Source organism: Rhinopithecus roxellana, chromosome 18 (assembly GCF_007565055.1).
Source record: "Rhinopithecus roxellana isolate Shanxi Qingling chromosome 18, ASM756505v1, whole genome shotgun sequence".
Lineage (NCBI taxonomy): Eukaryota > Metazoa > Chordata > Mammalia > Primates > Cercopithecidae > Rhinopithecus > Rhinopithecus roxellana.
This window is the reverse complement of record NC_044566.1, coordinates 58701858-58719792: the sequence shown is the minus strand read 5'-3', so window position 1 is coordinate 58719792 and position 17935 is coordinate 58701858. Positions and strand designations below refer to the sequence as shown.

General features: G+C 38.2%; 1 protein-coding gene and 1 pseudogene across 2 annotated transcripts in view; one reads left to right on the top strand and one right to left on the bottom strand.

Moving 5' to 3' along the window:
- The first annotated feature begins 207 nt into the window (after window positions 1–207).
- RFC3 (replication factor C subunit 3) overlaps window positions 208–17935 on the top strand; it is a 206553-nt gene continuing 188825 nt past the window's right edge. For both annotated transcript variants that reach the window (XM_030922330.1, XM_010379535.2), the window contains exons 1-7: window positions 208–424; window positions 4111–4248; window positions 7165–7232; window positions 9008–9105; window positions 13068–13249; window positions 14258–14394; window positions 14803–14901. In XM_030922330.1, coding sequence (XP_030778190.1) covers window positions 338–424; window positions 4111–4248; window positions 7165–7232; window positions 9008–9105; window positions 13068–13249; window positions 14258–14394; window positions 14803–14901 — 809 coding nt within the window. In that variant the 5' untranslated portion in view covers window positions 208–337. The remainder of the gene's footprint in view (window positions 425–4110; window positions 4249–7164; window positions 7233–9007; window positions 9106–13067; window positions 13250–14257; window positions 14395–14802; window positions 14902–17935) is intronic.
- Window positions 12772–12882, bottom strand: LOC115894678 (annotated as a pseudogene).

The window sequence follows — 17935 nt, the reverse complement described above, 5'->3', positions numbered from 1 at the left end:
AAGGAAAGGAAGTGTCTTCTCTGAGGTATCCGGATGTAACGCCAAGAGGGTAAGAACCACATTTTCAATCCGCCTGATAATTTCTAGAATATAATAGAGAGTGCGAACAAAGAGAAAACAAAGCAGTGAACTTCAGACCTAGAAAGCACCAACGCGGCGGCTGATTTTGTCTGCACACGGCCCCCGTAGCCTTTGCGTCCTAAAGTATTTAAGGAGCCGCGACCGGTAGTGACGTCACGAGATTTGGCGCTCGCGGGAAACCTTGTCTCTGTGTTTGGAGGAAGACGCGGGCTCGCGCGGGACTTTCAAGCGTAGGTCCCCGGGAAGTCGAGCTGCCATGAGCCTCTGGGTGGACAAGTATAGGCCCTGCTCCTTAGGACGGCTGGACTATCACAAGGAGCAGGCGACCCAGCTGCGCAACCTGGTGAGTCCGTGGGGGCCGGGAGCATGGGAGAGCGGAGGCCCCCTGGCTCGGGGTTTTGCCCTCCCCTGAGGAGCAGTGCTGCTTCCTCCTGCATTGGAAGGCGATAAGTGCTATGGAGAAAAATAACAAAGGGAAGGAGGAAAAGGTGTGGGAGGCCGGCTTGTATTTTTAAACAAGAAAAGCTCCACTGAGAAGTGGCATCTGAGCCGAGACTTGAAGGAAATTGAAAAGTCATAAATACAGAAATCCGAGCAAAGAGTGGAACAGGTAAGAGGGGACAGCATGTGCAAAATTCCCGAGCAGGAATATGCACGGCATATTCTAAGAACCTCAGGAGGCTGGTGTAGCCGATAACGGTGAACCAGCGGGAAGGGTAGTCGGAGTTGGGGGTGCAGACTCAGTAAGTCTCAGAATAAGATGGGAAGCTGTTGGAACATTTTGAGCATAGGTGACACCATGAGATTTGCTTTCTAACTGGCTTAAGATCTCTCGATATCAGTGTTGTCATTGACAAGTAAAGTGTTGTAAATATGTATTTACTCCAAAGATCATAAAATTCTCAAGTAAATTGTACTAGGACGTTCCTGAGATTAGTTGTTGTTGTTGTTGTTGTTGTTGTTGTTTTTGAGACGGAGTTTCGCTCTTGTCGCCTAGGCTAGAGTGCAGTGGCATGATCTCGGCTCACTGCAACCTCTGCCTCCCGGGTTCAAGAGATTCTTCTGCCTCAGCCTCCTGAGTAGCTGGGATTACAGGCGCCCATCACCACGCCCGGCTAATTTTTGTATTCTTTAGTAGAGACGGGGGTTTCACTACGTTGGCCAGGCTGGTCTCGAACTCCTGACCTCAGGTGATCCACCTGCCTCGGCCTCCCAAAGTGCTGAGCTTACAGGCGTGAGCCACCGTGCCTGGCTGAGATTAGTGCTTTATGAAAGATTCCCTCCCCTCTATCCTGATGCCTCATTGTCTGTTGTGGTTGATAAAAGTGTCTAATGGCAATATTTTGTGAGGAACGAACTGAATCTTTCAGGGAGTAGAGAGTAAAGAAGGATCTTTAGGAGACTAAGTTATTTAGTGTCTGTGGAAGACATTTGTTCACTCCTATTAAGGACCTCAAATTAATATATGATGCTGTTGAAACGTTTTTGCCCAATACCCTGGTTTTCCCTTACCGACCTTTCTTAGGTTTACAGATACTATTTGTTAAGTGCTTCTTAAAAATGAGAAATAATAAGAAAAGACTGTACATACGAAAGTCATTAGACTAGTTGATAGTGTTGCGAGATTGATCTTTAATTAATGATACTGCATGTATACTAATTTAAAGTAAATTGATTATGGCAGTATCCATAATTTATAGACAAATTACATTTTCCATCAATAGCTTTGTCTTCAGTTTTCCTAGTCATAGAATACATTTTATTTTCTGTGGCCACTTTTTGTTGTACAGAATTTGGAATGTATATTTTGGACATCAATTTTATATAATGATCTTAAGTGTTAAATTTGCTTTTAAGAAATGTTCACCTGTTTACTCTTTTATTTGCAGCTTAATCAAACTATGAAACATTTAAAGCATAATCCTTATTTTTGATTAGATTGAAGTTTAAAAAACAAAGGCAGTAAGTGTCTGTGGGACACTTACCATTTTCCAGGCACTGTATTAGATTGAATAGTTTTTTCCCTTGAGACTTTTCTGTGACAGAGATGGATGAGTTTACAAGGTATTAAAATTCATTGCAATAAGCGCTTCTCTTAAGATATGTATTCCATTTTTTCTTTTCTTTTTTTTTTTTTTTTTTTTTTTTTGAGACAGAGTCTCGCTCTGTCGCCCAGGCTGGAGTGCAGTGGCGGGATCTCAGCTCACTGCAAGCTCCGCCTCCCGGGTTTACGCCATTCTCCTGCCTCAGCCTCCCAAGTAGCTGGAACTACAGGCGCCCGCCAACTCGCCCGGCTAGTTTTTTGTATTTTTAGTAGAGACGGGGTTTCGCCGTGTTAGCTAGGTTGGTCTCGATCTGCTGACCTCGCAATCCACCCGTCTCGGCCTCCCAAAGTGCTGGGATTACAGGCTTGAGCCACCGCGCCCGGCCTCCATTTTTTCTTTATTTTATTTTATTTTATTTTTATTTTTATTTTTAATTTTTTGAGACGGAGTCTCGCTCTGCTGCCCAGGCTGGAGTGCAGTGGCCAGATCTCAGCTCACTGCAAGCTCCGCCTCCTGGGTTTACGCCATTCTCCTGCCTCAGCCTCCCAAGTAGCTGGGACTACAGGCGTCCGCCACGTCGCCCGGCTAGTTTTTGTTGTATTTTTTAGTAGAGACGGGTTTTCACCGTGTTTAGCCAGGATGGTCTTGATGTCCTGACCTTGTGACCGCCCGTCGCGGCCTCCCAGAGTGCTGGGATTACGGCTTGAGCCACGCGCCGGCCTCCCATTTTTTCAAATGGTAGACTTGCCTTAAGTTTAGCGCTGAGGCTAGGTCTGTCACCACTCATCGATAGCTTCGTAGCTCTGTTCCCAAACAGTTCATCAGCACCTGCGCGGCGCGGTGGCGCGCCTGTAATCCCGCGCTTGAGGCCGAACGGCGGATCACGGACCACCTGCACAGGTGAACCCGTCCGTACTAAAATAAAAAACTAGCCGGGTGAGTGGCGGCGCCTGTAGTCCCAGCTCTCGGAGCTGAGGCCAAACCGGGGACGGACTCATGCAGTGAGAATCCGGCCACTGCCTCCACCCGGGGACAGAGCTAACTTTCAAAAAAAAAAAAGAAAAAAGAAACACTGAAAACTCCTCCATCAGCAGATACGGTTAGTGCCCTACCCAGTCCTCTTCCTTTTAAGTGCACACAGACTGACTTCTGACTTCTAACTTTGTAGATCTGTACTTTGCCTGAGGGCTTTTCTCTCTGTGACACCCATCAACAGATTGGAAATGCCTGAAGTTAATGCTCTTTCGTTTCCCCCATCCACATTCCTAAGCAGACTTCAAGGAAGAACTAATCAGAGATCATCATATTGCAGCTTCCCCACCCCCTGGGTAGGCTGACACTGGTGGGTGTTTATGTTGGCTTCAAGAGTTTCCCTAGCAGGATCAAACACAGATACCTGGAGGCATTCAACTTGAAAACACACTCTTAGTGGCTGCCTTCCTTTCCCTGTTTCGCATCCCCACTCTCCTATGAAGTTTTCCTTTATCTCACAAGTAACCTGCCAAAGGAGCCAAATACACTGAATTGTTATCACAGGGACTGTTTCTAATAGTTCAAACTAAGAAAGGCCTGAATCTCAGAGTTAACAGAATCCTAATCTCATGGATGATACGGTCTATTCATTAGTCAGTCCTTTATTTAAAAAGTTTTCTAGGTGCTTCTGATAGCCAGGTTTAGGAGTTCTTGCTTTCTAGCATTTAGTTTTGTGTCTTGCATGTGCTGTGTCATGTATGTAAGTTATACAAAATTAGTGCCAGGCGAATAGTAAACATTTCAGAATATATATACATATATATGATACACAATATTTTGTTTACCCATGAAACTCCAGGTTTTACACATATATAAAAACTTGGGTATATCTACCCATGAACTTGGAGTTTCATGGATAGATACATAAAATATTTGATACTTAAAAAGTAGTTTGGTTCTACCTAGAGCAGCTCAGTTTGACTAGGGAAAAATGCCTTGTTCTTTTTTTCAGGTGCAGTGTGGTGACTTTCCTCATCTGTTAGTGTATGGACCATCAGGTGCTGGAAAAAAGACAAGAATTATGTGTATTCTACGTGAACTTTATGGTGTTGGAGTGGAAAAATTGAGAATTGAACATCAGACCATCACAGTAAGCATTTCACTTTGAGGCCCTGAAAGTGATTTATAGCAGGGACTTTCAGTCTTGATCATGTATGCCCCCAACCCAGTTGCTTCCTAATGTATAATTTAAATAAGAATTCCACAGGTAGTCTTGGGGCACAGGATTTGAGAGGTACTGATTTATAGACCTGTTATAACCAGAGCAAAGCCATTTATGTTAGATAGGAAATAAGAGCAACAGAGGATTTGGGGTAAAATGTAGAGGGTGAGATTAATTTCAGATTGCCTAATAAGACAATGTTTTAGCTGGAATTAGAACTCAGGTTTCCAAACTTCATTTTTCTGAGAGCAGTAATGAGGATAGAAAGAAAGAGAATCATTTTGAGAAAAATGTTAAACATGGTATCAAGTGACTTGTTAAAGAGTGGGCAACTGACTGACTGGGAAAGGAGGCCTGAAACTCTGGGATGTTGAGAGGCTTCCTATGTTCTTGCCCTTGCCAAGATGTCCAGCTTCATACCATGTAGCGCATTTTTATGCTTTTCTATTATGGATGATGTTTAAAATCTAGCTGAAATGTATCCTTCTTCTTCCTGCCCCATTAGAATTAACTTTTCTTCTACAACTTGTAGTTTATACTTTTAAGAGTACTTACTTTGTTTTGCTTTGGTTGTAGTAGTTTATACATCTTCTACTTTGACAAGATTGTATTTGTTTTGACTGTATGTCAAGAACATATATTCATTTTCATATCCTCTGGTATAATGTCTTTACATATTAGGCATTGAAAAAATCATATGCTGAGTGTGGATGGCAGTGCTATAAACAGAATCTTCGGGAAGGTAACTGGATTTTAGGCTAGTGTCGATTAGCATATATTTAGATACATTGAGTTTGAGATGCTGGTTGTATGTTGTGTTGGAAATTCTTATATAGGGACAAATTTAACAGTAATGGTGTGGGATCTGTCAGAAGAAACTAATATCTTATAGAGAGACAATAAATAGCCAATCAAATGGAATGTTGCAGCATGTTCCCAGATGGGAGGCTTAATAGTTTAAGTGATCTGTTTGCCCCAGGTGACACTATAAATTTCTATGAAATTCTAATTAAAATTCAAGTGGTTGTTATAATTGTATGAAATGATCTTAAAGTCCATCCATATGGAACAGTACATTTCTAAGACTAGCTAAAGTAATTATGAAAAAAGGCTAGTGAAGTAGGGCTTGTGTTACTGTATGATTATTGTAAATAAAACAGTATTATATTGGCATGAAAATAGAGAATTAGACAAGTGAAAATGGAAAGAGAGCTTAGAAATGTGATAGAGGTTCTATTTCAAATCAGTGGAAGAGGATGAGCCAGCAGAGTGTGTCATCATAACTAGTTATATATCCAGAGAAAACAAAATTGAGTCCCTATGACGTACAATTTAGAGACAAATTCCAGATGAATTAAAGACTTAAATGTTAAAATGAAACACTAAATATCTTAGAGTAAAATTTTTTAGACTATATGAATTGCTCATGGATAAATAAAACCTTTTATAGGAAAACATGGAAACTGTAGAAGAAAAGTAGACACCTGGATATATGAATTTGAAAAATTGCGGCCGGGTGCAGTGGCTCACGCCTGTAATCCCAGCACTTTGGGAGGATGAGGTGGGCGGATCATGAGGTCAGGAGATGGAGACCATCCTGGCTAACACGGTGAAACCCCGTCTCTACTAAAAATGCAAAAAATTAGCCGGGCGTGGCAGCAGGCGCCTGTAGTCTCAGCTACTTGGGAGGCTGAGGCAGGAGAATGGCGTGAACCTGGGAGACGGAGCTTGCAGTGAGCTGAGATCGCGCCACTGCACTCCAGCCTGAGCCACTGAGTGAGCCTCCCTCTCAAAAAAAAAGAAAAATTGCTATGGCAGAAATTATACATAAAATCAATAGAAAAAGTAAAGATTGTTACAAAATATTTGAAAGGAATGTATAAATAAGAGATTTTTGCAAATTGATAACAGAAAGACAATCTGGTAGAAAACTGAATAATAGATTCTTCTGTAACAAATAGTCACAGGAGAAAAATATAAGTGGCAGTAAACACATGTAAGGGTGTTTGACCTTTGTGATTGTCAAGCAGTGTGAGTCTATTATATACTCACCAAACTGGAAAATTGGAAGGCATGATAAAACCTACTGTAGATGGGGAATGTTGGGGAAGAGAGTTGCCAGTGGAAAAGTGAATCGTTAGACTGTTTTATGAAGCAGACTGGTCAGTACGTACACACACATATGTATTATATTAAAGTTAGAAAACACATTCCCTTCAATCCCAAAAACTGGGAATCTCTTACATAGAAATGAAAGCAGTATATGTACACATATGTTAATTGTGGAATTGTTTGATTTCAGAAAACAAAATGTCTATCAGTGTGACCAGCTTTGGAACATCCATGCCATAGGTTGGTGTGTGACTATAACACTGTGCTAGTTGTCTGAGAGGATTGCCAAGATATATTAAGTAGGAAAAGCAAAACACAGAGACTTGTGTATGATTTCCTTTTTTTAATTTTAATTTTTTACAAGAAATTGACACTCCATGAAAATATATTTGTGTATGTTTATTTTTGTGTTAACATGGAAAAGACTAAAAGGAACAGATCGTTTGCAATGATCTGTGTTTCAAATGGTATACAGATTTGGTTTGGGGATTTCTGGAGATAAGGAAAAGAAAAAGGTAGTCACAATAAAGCAGGATGTGTGATTTGACCCAATTTGTATAAAAACGTGTATCTGCACATTGAGAAAAGAGTGGGATTAACAAAGTTAAAACATAGAATGGTGGTTATCTAGAGTTTTACTTTGTATAATAAAAGGAAAACCAATGGAAATACAAAAGAGTGGGGAAATAGGCAATAAATAAATGTTAAAAATACCTTTTTCTTTGTCCACAGACTCCATCTAAAAAGAAAATTGAAATTAGCACCATTGCAAGTAACTACCACCTTGAAGTTAATCCTAGGTAAGTTACTACTATATAGAAATTAAGCATTTTTAGGGAAATTGGTTTTGGGCTTTCTTTTTTTTAAAGATTGAAACCCTTTTTTGAAGTAAATTGATACGTGTGGAAGCACAGTTTATAAAACAGATTAAAGTGGAGCTGCCCTGCTTGAAATGGGAATCCTAAAGCCCTTCCCGTTTTGCCTTTTGTGTCAAATAATTTCAACGATGTATTTACCTTTTCTAGCTCTAGGGAGCTTATTGATGTACACACAGTATATTATATTGTCAGTAAATTTTTGTTAAATTATATTGGCTCATTCATTGCTGATGAGCAGTGTGTCTAAAAAGTTTACAGTGTTTGGAGTAAATATTTCAGAAATTGACTTTGGGTTGCCAAATCTTTCTTTGTCGCTCTGTTTGTTTAAATTTCTTGATTGGAGGTATTATAATAGTCCACCAACCAATATCTTTATTCTCTGTCATGCAATAATAAGATTAGGAACTTGTTGGAGAGGCAGCGAAAACTCATGCAACAGCTGTTAAGTATTAAGTGGTGTAGAAATGATTCTGGGAGCTAACTGGGTAAGCTGCAATGATCTGTGGCACTGTATGAGTTCTTAAAGGAGAACAGAATTGAGGATATTGTCAGGCATACTCAACATAGGCAGTGGCACAGAGGCAAGAGTGAACACCCATTTCAGGGAGAGGGAGGAGACCAAATGGAGCAGGAGGAATAGCATTACAAGCTAATGTGTGTGTTGTTTTCAGTAGCAGGCACTTTGTGAGAAGCTTTACCTGGATTATTACATTTAATCCTTAAAACAACCCTAACAGATAGGTATTATTATTTTCTCTAGGCATCTCAAAAAAAACTAACAGAAACAAGGTTGTTGGGAATGGGTTTGATCATAAAAACAAAGGGAGTGTTAATTCCATAGACAAATGGAGAATGTTTTGGATTCTTGGCTAGGAAAATGATTGTAAGAGCAACACTGTAGGTATATTGATCTATAATAGTAGTAGTGACTTGGGAAAACTTAGTGGCTGTTTGAGAAAATAAAGTTAACCGCTTTGACCTGTTTTTATCATTGTGCGTTCTTCTGAAGCATAGATAACCCATTGGAGAATAAGCCAGTTGCTTTTGGGGTGATTGAAATTAACATTCATTCAGCCTAAATTGACTTCTGCTGGTTTGAGAGGTCCTTGACTGAAGTGCTAAAGCAATAATATTGGTGTAAATGACAGATCAATACGGAGTTTTGACTTTGTGTCCTAAACTCAGTTTGCTTATCTCATCGCCTTACTGAATCTCCGAATCAGTTTCATTCTAGTGCTGGGAGCAGACTTCTCTTTGTTCTCTCTTAGATCTTTGCTATTTTGGGGATGTGGAAGAGGAATAGGGATTGAATTTCTGTTTCAAAGAGTTATTTTTTGTATTTTCAACAATTATAGATAGTTGAGAAATGAACTGTAATTGGGTATTAATTTTCTATGGTCAGTACAGAAGTGTCAAAGTATTTGCTAAACTGTTACCTAATTATTAGTAGTTGCTTTTTTTATGTTAACAGTAAACTTAATGTAAGAACATTTTTAGTGTTTTCAGTGATGTTAATCCAATTGGAATATTGTTAGTATTTTTAATGACCCTAAAACTTTTTACTTTTAAAGAGCTTATAATTATAGTTAGGTGATATTAATTTTGATTAAAATTTTGACCACTTAAGAACCTCAACATTTTCCTTATAATAACAATATTAAGGGCATACTATATGCCATTATTTTTGTTTTGTGTAGTGATGCTGGAAATAGTGACCGAGTAGTCATTCAGGAGATGCTGAAAACAGTGGCACAATCACAACAACTTGAAACAAACTCTCAAAGGGATTTTAAAGGTAAGTGATCAAAAGACTTTGTTTTATGAAGCTGCCAAGCATTAGTGCCCTCTCTCTCTTTTTTTTGAGTTATGAAAGTGAACAAGAGAGAAGTATGATCTCTGTTCTCATGGGAGTTTATAGTCTAATGGAGTTGAATTTTATGTGAAAGAGGATTATTTGTGCCATCCATTTGATATTTTAGAACAAGATGAATAAAAATATGTGATTTCAAATCAGAAAGTACATGATTTTAAAATAACTGTTCTTATGACCTGAGTCATATGTTCATTATCAAATATTTAGATAAAAAAGAAAATAATATCAGCTATATTCCCACCATCCAGAGACAGCTACTATTAACAGTTTAGACTTTTATCTTCCAAGCGTTTTTTTCTGTATATGTGCATACATTCTTACTGGTGAGATTTTGTGATAATAAATGTGCCATCATTTATTGCTTTTGATATTTTTTGCCAAATTCTCTATCTGAAAGAGGGTATAGATTTATACTACCAATAGCAGTGCTTGGGAGTGCTCATTTCTCTGTGACATTTACCAACACTGAAGACAATTCGTTTTAACCTTTGTCAGTTTGAGTGGAGAAGGTAGTGTTTTGTTCCACCTTACTGAGTGTGATAAATTTTTCCTTTGTTTAATATTGCTCATTTTTATTATTTTGTGAATTCCCTGTACATATTCTCAGCTGATTTCTTTCCTCAGTCTCCATATTTCAAAATAAATTTACATTTATGAATTTATTTTTTGCTACTATATATGGAGTCTTATATTTTCTGAATGTTTTATATATGTAAGTTACTAACATTTATATCCTACTTTTATATCTTGCTGTGTTACTAAATTCTCTTACTGTTTGTAATTGTCTTTTGATAGTTTGAGGTTTTTTTAGATGTATATCCATATAATCCGTAAATTATTTTTCCTTTTTCTTTCCAATTTTTATGGCTCTAAATACTTTTTCTTCTCTAATTATGTTGGCCAACCCTCCAATAATGTGCTTAATAGTAATAGAGATAGCAGATGTCCATGTCATGACTCTGGAAGGAAAGCCTTAGTGTTTTCCCATAATTAGTTGCTGAATTTTGGTCTGAGGTATATATATTTGATCGTGGTAAGAAAATATTCTCAAGCTCCTATTTTACTGAGTGTCTTTAACATAAATGTGTGTTAAATGTTGTCTGATGCTTCTTTTTCATCCATGAATGTGCTTTTATGATTTTTCTTTAGTTCATTAATATCATAGGTTATATTACTGGATTTTCTATTACTAAAACTTTTGCTAGGCACAGTGGCTTATGCTAGCAATCCCAGTGCTTTGGGAGGCTGAAGCAGGAAGATTGCTTGAGCCCAGGAATTCAAGGTTGCAGTGAGCTGTAATTGCACTACTGTACTCCAGCCTGGGTGACAGAGCGAGACTGTATCCCTAAAGGAAAAACAAAACTGTTCTGCATTTCTAGAGTAAACGTCACTTGTCATGTTGAATTTTTAAAAATATGCTGTTTTCTGCCCAAGTACTGCTTAGTCACTATTTCCAACATCACTATACAAAATAATGATATGTATATGTAAATATAGGAAATACTGTGCCGTTATCCTCAATCTGTTATTAATATTATAAGAGAAATGTTGAAGATCTGTTACTATAAGAAATTTAGTTGAAGTTTAACATTTTAGTCAAAATTAATAATACCTAATTATAATTACAAACCTTTAAAAGTGAAATGTTTTAGGGCCATTAAAAATACTAACAATATTTTACCACCCAATTACAGTTGAAATAACCTTTCACATGAAGCTTACTGTTCCTTTAAAAGAACAGTAACTATTAATTAACAGTTTAGAAAATACTTCGACTCTTTCATATCCATAGATGTTATTCTGCTCCTCTGCTCGACTCTCTTACATAACTGTTTAAATTTGGCGATGATCCTTTCGTGTTGATCATTTTGTTGAAAGTAAAGTGAGTTTTCCTGTACTTAGGAAGCAGAGGCAGGCCAGAGAGTTTTTTCTAGGTCTGGGGCTCTACAGCTACCTCTTGTATTAGTTTTACAAAGTGATCAAAAATATATGACACTTTACCTGAGGCCAGGAGTTTGAGACCAGCAAGACCTAATCTTGCCAAAGGGGGAAAAAAAAAAAAGGCTCATGCCTGTAGTCTTAGGCTACTTGGGAGGCTGAGGTGGGAAATTGCTTGAACCCGGGAGTTTGGGATTGCAGTGAGCCATGATCGAGCTACTGCACTCCTGCCTGGGTGACAGAGTGAGACCCTGTCTCTCAAAAAATAAAATAAAATAATAAATTAAATAAATGACCTTGTGTTCTGAGCTCTATTCCCTATCTTATTTTCTGTCACCTTTATTGGGATTCTTTGTCTCTCTTTTACCTGTTCTCAGTTTGGATTCTGTTTCTGGAATTTCTTCTCATTGTGGAGCATTGTCTTATTCTCGAACTCCTGTCCTCAAGCCATCCTCCTAGCTTGGCTACCCACAGTGCTGGGATTGCAGGAACAAGCCACTGCACCAGCCACAGCCACATGGAACATTGTCTTAGGAGGGAGGTTCATTTTAGTATTCTCAGAGTCTACTGTTCTGTCAAACCTTACTGCGTTAGGGTTCCCTTGGTCTCACCCATAAATTGGGCTCTGTCGAATCTCCCACCTCGGTAAGACTGCTGCTTTCTTTGAGACAGTGTCTCACTGTGTTGCAACAGGCTGGAGTGCAGTGGTGCCATTACAGCTTACTGCAGTCTTGACCTCCTGGGCTCAAGGAGTCCTCCCACTTCAGTCTCCTGGGACTACAGGTGCAAACCGCTAGGACTGGCAATGTTTTGTATTTTTGTAGACATGCAGTTTTGCTGTGTTGCCCAAGCTAGTGTTGAATTCTTGGGCTCCAGGGATCTGCCTTTCTCAGCTTCCCAAAATCTTGGGATTACAGGCAGATTACAGGCATGAGCCACTGTGCCCGGCCAACTGCTGCTTTCAAACTGGCCCCATCATGGTTTCTAGTATATTCCCGTGGGTGATTTTGAGCTTTTCCTGTCATAAAGTCTGTCAGAATCTTCCTCCCACACCGTTGCTGATACTATGTGGGCCTTTGCAGTTTTAGTTTCTTATTCTTGTTTGCTCATATTTGGGGTTCTTGGATAAAGCTTGTTGCCTAGTTTCTGTAAAATGTTCATGGGTTCTTTGTCTTGGAATCTTTAGTTGTTCTGTTTATTTTTATGGGGCAGATCCAAATGCTGCATGCCACCAGTTCATCTTCTAGAAATAATTTGTTAATGTAATGAAAAATACAATACTGGATTCAGTTTCTGTCTATACATTATTCCTGAACCGTGTTAAGGCTGATCTGTGATTGTGGCCAGATGGAATCTTACTTTATGGTGGCCAAATATCTTTATGCCTTGTTGCCTACATCTCTTGCACCACTGTTTTCCAAAGTCTATTCCTTGGAATTTAATATTTTAGATTAAGATGTACCACAGAAATGTGCTGCTGAGTAAAGTTATTTTGGGGAAATGTAGCACAGTACTTCCTTGTCTTGGTAAATTTTAGTGCATATAAAGAAAGGTTGCAATGATTTCTACTACAAAGTAACCTTTTAACTTCATTTAGCCTAGTGTTTCTTGGTCTTGTTTGATTATAGATTCTTTTTTTTTTTTTTACTAGCTCTGCCAATGCAAGGTCTCACAATATTAAAAACTCAGAACTGTTCCTATCCATAGAAAGCTTTAGTAAAAGGCAAAAGATTTATATGATCTGAAGAGAAACCGGAGTATGATTGTAGTGTTTTAAAATAAAAAATAATTTTACCGTACTTATAACTTTATCTTTGCCAAAGGGAGGAGTAGTATATCAGGCTTATTATTTAGGATTTCACCCTGGATAATGGGGAGGAAGAAAGAGACAAGTTAAAGTTTGAGTGAACTCAAGTTAAAGTTTGTTTTGTTTCTCTTTGACTCAGTGGTGTTATTGACAGAAGTTGACAAACTCACCAAAGATGCTCAGCATGCCTTGCGAAGAACCATGGAAAAATATATGTCTACCTGCAGATTGATCTTGTGCTGCAATTCTACATCTAAAGTGATCCCGCCTATTCGTAGTAGGTGCTTGGCGGTTCGTGTGCCTGCTCCCAGCATTGAAGATGTAGGTCAAGTTACACTTTTCTGAAAAATCAGTTCAGATTCTCTGTATACTGTATGCTTGTTGTAAAAGAAGAGAAGCATATCAGTAGTTCAGGAACATCTACAGACCTGGATGCAAAGCATTAATATATGAACAAACCAAAGCGTATAGTTATAAATACCAGATGCCAATATATAGAAAGTGTTTTTGCCTTTAAACCGTCTTTACCTTGAACAAGTAGGTATTACGAATTCCACTAAACTAGGTAAGGGCTAGTTATTTGCTGTCTTCTTTCTCAAGCTGATTTAGTTGGCTTTAAGAGGAGGCTGGAGCCGGGTGCGGTGGCTCAAGCCTGTAATCCCAGCACTTTGGGAGGCCGAGACGGGCGGATCACGAGGTCAGGAGATCAAGACCATCCTGGCTAACACGGTGAAACCCCGTCTCTACCAAAAAAAGTACAAAAAGCTAGCCGGGCGAGGTGGTGGGCGCCTGTGGTCCCAGCTGCTCGGGAGGCTGAGGCAGGAGAATGGCGTGAACCCGGGAGGCGGAGCTTGCAGTGAGCTGAGATCCGGCCACTGCGCTCCAGCCTGGGTGACAGAGCGAGACTCCGTCTCAAAAAAAAAAAAAAAAAAAAGGAGGCTGGATTATTGAGGAAATAGATTTTACAAAGAGATGATGTGGGAATACCTAGTCCCTAGGAAGGGAATTAAAGTTACTATGAAATAACATTAATATTTATATATACACACACAGATATATTTTTTTCTCTATCATTCTTAACAACCATCAGCAAAAATTATGATTCCTCACATTAAATATCTTTCCTGCTTTTAATAGATTTGGGGAGATTTCATGCAAAGTAGGGATAATATGTAACATTGTGTTAGATGCAGAGTGGTAAGTTACTTTTATATAAGTTTCACTTACAAGAATTTTGAGAGTAATACAGTTATAAGGGTCTAGGAGGATATCAACAGAAATTACTCTGCTTTTTAATGGATTGCCCATTTTTGTTAACTTTATTTGTAGATTTGCCACGTGTTATCTACTGTGTGCAAGAAGGAAGGTCTGAATCTTCCTTCACAACTGGCTCATAGACTTGCAGAGAAGTCTTGTAGAAATCTCAGAAAAGCCCTGCTTATGTGTGAAGCCTGCAGAGTGCAACAGTGAGTGGAAGGGGTAGTTACATTCTAGGACTTCGGCTGCCAACCTTCTTGGCACCGGGGACCAGTTTTGTGGAAGACAGTTTTTCCATGGACTGAATAAGGGTGGGGAATAGTTTCAGGATGAAATTGTTCCACCTCAGATTGTCAAGCATTAGATTTTTGTATGGAGCATACAACCTAGATCCCTTACATAAGCAGTTCACAATATGATTCATGCTCCTATGAGAAGCTAATACCATCACTGGTCTGACAGGAGGCGGAATTCGGGCTATAATGCTGGCCTATCCGCTGCTCACCTCCTGCTGTGTAGCCCAGTTCCTAATGGCACAGACCAGTGGTTGGGGACTCCTGTTTTAGGACATAAGCGCACTTCTGTTTAACTTCTTGTGTTCTCTTTTTGTTGTGTAGATATCCTTTTACTGCAGATCAAGAAATCCCTGAGACAGACTGGGAGGTGTATCTGAGGGAGACTGCAAATGCTGTTGTCAGTCAGCAGACTCCACAAAGGTACCAGTATAAAATGATGACAGTAAAGATTTCATTATCAAGATATCATAGAACATGTATTAACTACTTTATGCTAATGCCACATCACTTTGAATTATAATTAAATCCTGAATCTACATATTAACCTTTTAGGGAAAATGTAGGATTCAACTTCAGAAATTTAGTGGTTCAGAATAGTTAGTGTGTGATATAGTGGCTTTTATTAAGCCGTAATATCGTGGCTTACATGTGATCATGTAAAAGTGGAGTTTATGTTAATTTTCCTTTTAGGATCTCAGATGACTTAATAGTAACATATAACACAAAGCTAGGCATAATGTGTGTAGCTTTCTAGGAAAGGACAATGTATAACTTTGCAATTGATGATGCATCTTGTGCTAGAAAGACACCAGACTGTAAGTCAGACTTCTAGTTCTTGTTCTGAACTTCTAGCTAAGTGTTCTTGATCAGGTAACTTCATTTTAGAGTTTTATCTTCATTTGCATATTAAAGATATTATTATTGCCTCACCAAGGGTACTTGTGCCTTTCTTGTGAGGAGCGAAAGAGTTATTAATGGTTTGAATAGATGACCATGGGTTCTACTAAGGATAGTATTGTGTATATACCATTTTTAGAAAGTATTTTTTGACACATTTGCTGCAAAATTGTTTCCATTACTTCTGTAGGTCTATTATTTGTAGGTTGACGATTTTGAAAATACCTCAGCCGCTAGTAGTTTCACTTATGGCAGCTTTGATTGAGAAGCACAGTTTGCTTTTCTCCAAATAAAAAATGACGACGTTAAGGCCCGCTAACTTTGGAGAGTATGGAGAAGGTTCCTTAGACTTGCTGAAGCGCAGTCTCATATCCTTGTTGGCTTTCTGAGCTTAGATATGATCTTTGGACCTTACAGAGGGTAGTTGATCATTTTAGGGTTCTGAATAGACTGAGTTCAGGATATAGACTGAATAGGCTACAGCCAATAGAACTTATGCTTCCCTGGTCTAATGAAAATAATAGTGAGAGGAATATGCCATGTTTCTCCTTTTAATGATACATCTGATGAATTCTAATTTTTATGAGAAATTCTTCAAAGGTATTGTAATATATAGATTGGTGGAGGTGGATAGTGAATCATACATAGTGGGTACTTAGTATTTCATTTAAGGTTTGCTTTGAATTCTCAGAATTCAATTATTTTAGTTGAAGAAATCAGTATTTTTTCTCCAACAAGTACCAAACATAGTAAGTAGTCTCATTAGAAAAGAAACTTCGTCTTTAGAAAAAAAATGTTCATTTTATTTTATAAAATGTTGATTATCAATAAAGAGACCTCACCCTTTAAAGAGATAGAATTCAAATAAAGCATGTCTTAGGGGCCTTTTACTTTTATAAAAGATTTCTGCACTGAAGATGACTTTCTGGTTTTTGTTCTGATATTAAAGAAGAACGATTGGTAGTAGTAGAACTTACCTACTTTTAAGGGATTTAGGTACTTGATGCTGTAATGTTTTTCAGTTATCACATGCATTTTTAAAACTACTTGATTATTCCTTTGCTTAATTCTTCTAGCTGCTGTTACAAATTTCTTCTGGTTTTCCTAACACATTTTGGCAGCTTATAAATGAACTTGTGCAAGAAGAGGTGCTCCTATTTCCTGTTCATACTAACAGTTGTAGGAATTGATTCCATTGTGCTGCATAAAAAGAAATTTTGCTCAATTCCCGAAAGCCCTGGGGCTGGCCAGAAGTCCTGCAAGTCTGATTTTCTGATCGCTGGGCCGCACAATTCCAAATGATTACTTCTGATTTCTGACTCCTTTGTCTTGCTGGAATATTTGTGGTCTTGATTTTTCATTTAATCTGTCTTAGAACAGTCATAATTTTCTAATTTGAATAGCAGCTAATATTTCATGAATGATTATGTCAGCTCTTACACCATGTTATTTAATTGATATAACAGACCTATGAGAAAATATTAACTTTTTAGATAAAAAAATGATGCTGACATTTGCGGAGATTAAGTAACTTGTTTAGGGACATTCCGTTATTAGTAGAGACAGTTCTAGAATACCCATGTTTCTCTGACAGGAGAGTTTGTACTCACTTGTAAGCTATTAGGAAATAATGACACAGACATGGTAAATGTAGAATATATTAATTTTGTAAAACAGTAATAAGACTAACAAAAGATACATGTTAACATGTATGCACTACACACAGTATAGTTACTTCAGTTGTGTAGGTAACTACATCGTGAATCAACTTTTCAGAAATAAGCTATATGCATATATTAAAATAATTTCATACCATATGTCACTTATTATTCATGCTTTAATAATCAAGTGTTATCCTTGGGATGTCAGAGAAATCACAGGCTTTTGAGTCAGGACTGAATTCAAATGCTGGCTGGAATACATGAGTCTTGATGGAAGCCTGACCTTTCTGGACTTCAGGTTTGTTTCAGTAAAAGAGCATCATTGTTGTGGGGAATTAATAGCGTATTGCAGTGAACCTAATACAGAATTAAGGTGTTAAATACTTTCACAGACATTGGAAAGGGTGTGGACTTTGGAGTAAGACAGATAGATCTGTGTTAAATCATGCTTTGCTGTGGTCAGTTTTATCAGTTACTTAAACTATCTGGGCCTTAGTTTTTTCATCTGAAATAAATGAGCTAGAGTAAGGACTGAGTTAAATTATTTGTTTCAATTCTTACACATAGCAGATACCCCCAAAATACTAGTTCTTTTTTTTTCCCCCCCACTTTTTTTAAGATTTAATGTGCCAGGGCTTCATATTCCTGATGTCTTTAGGATTGACTTCTGCTTTTTTATCTGAGGTATGGAACATCTGTACTGTTATTTTAGTAAAAATTTAGAAGTTTTTTCCCTTTGAGATATGTGTATTTGGAACTTTCTCTCTCTCTTTTTTGGTTTTAAAATGTCGTATGTACATTTCCCTCCTCTTCCCCTTTCCCTCCCTAAAATATGAGAAGGGCCTACAATGAAGGACCCAGAGGCTTGAATGTTCCCTGTTCACTTAGTCTGGTTC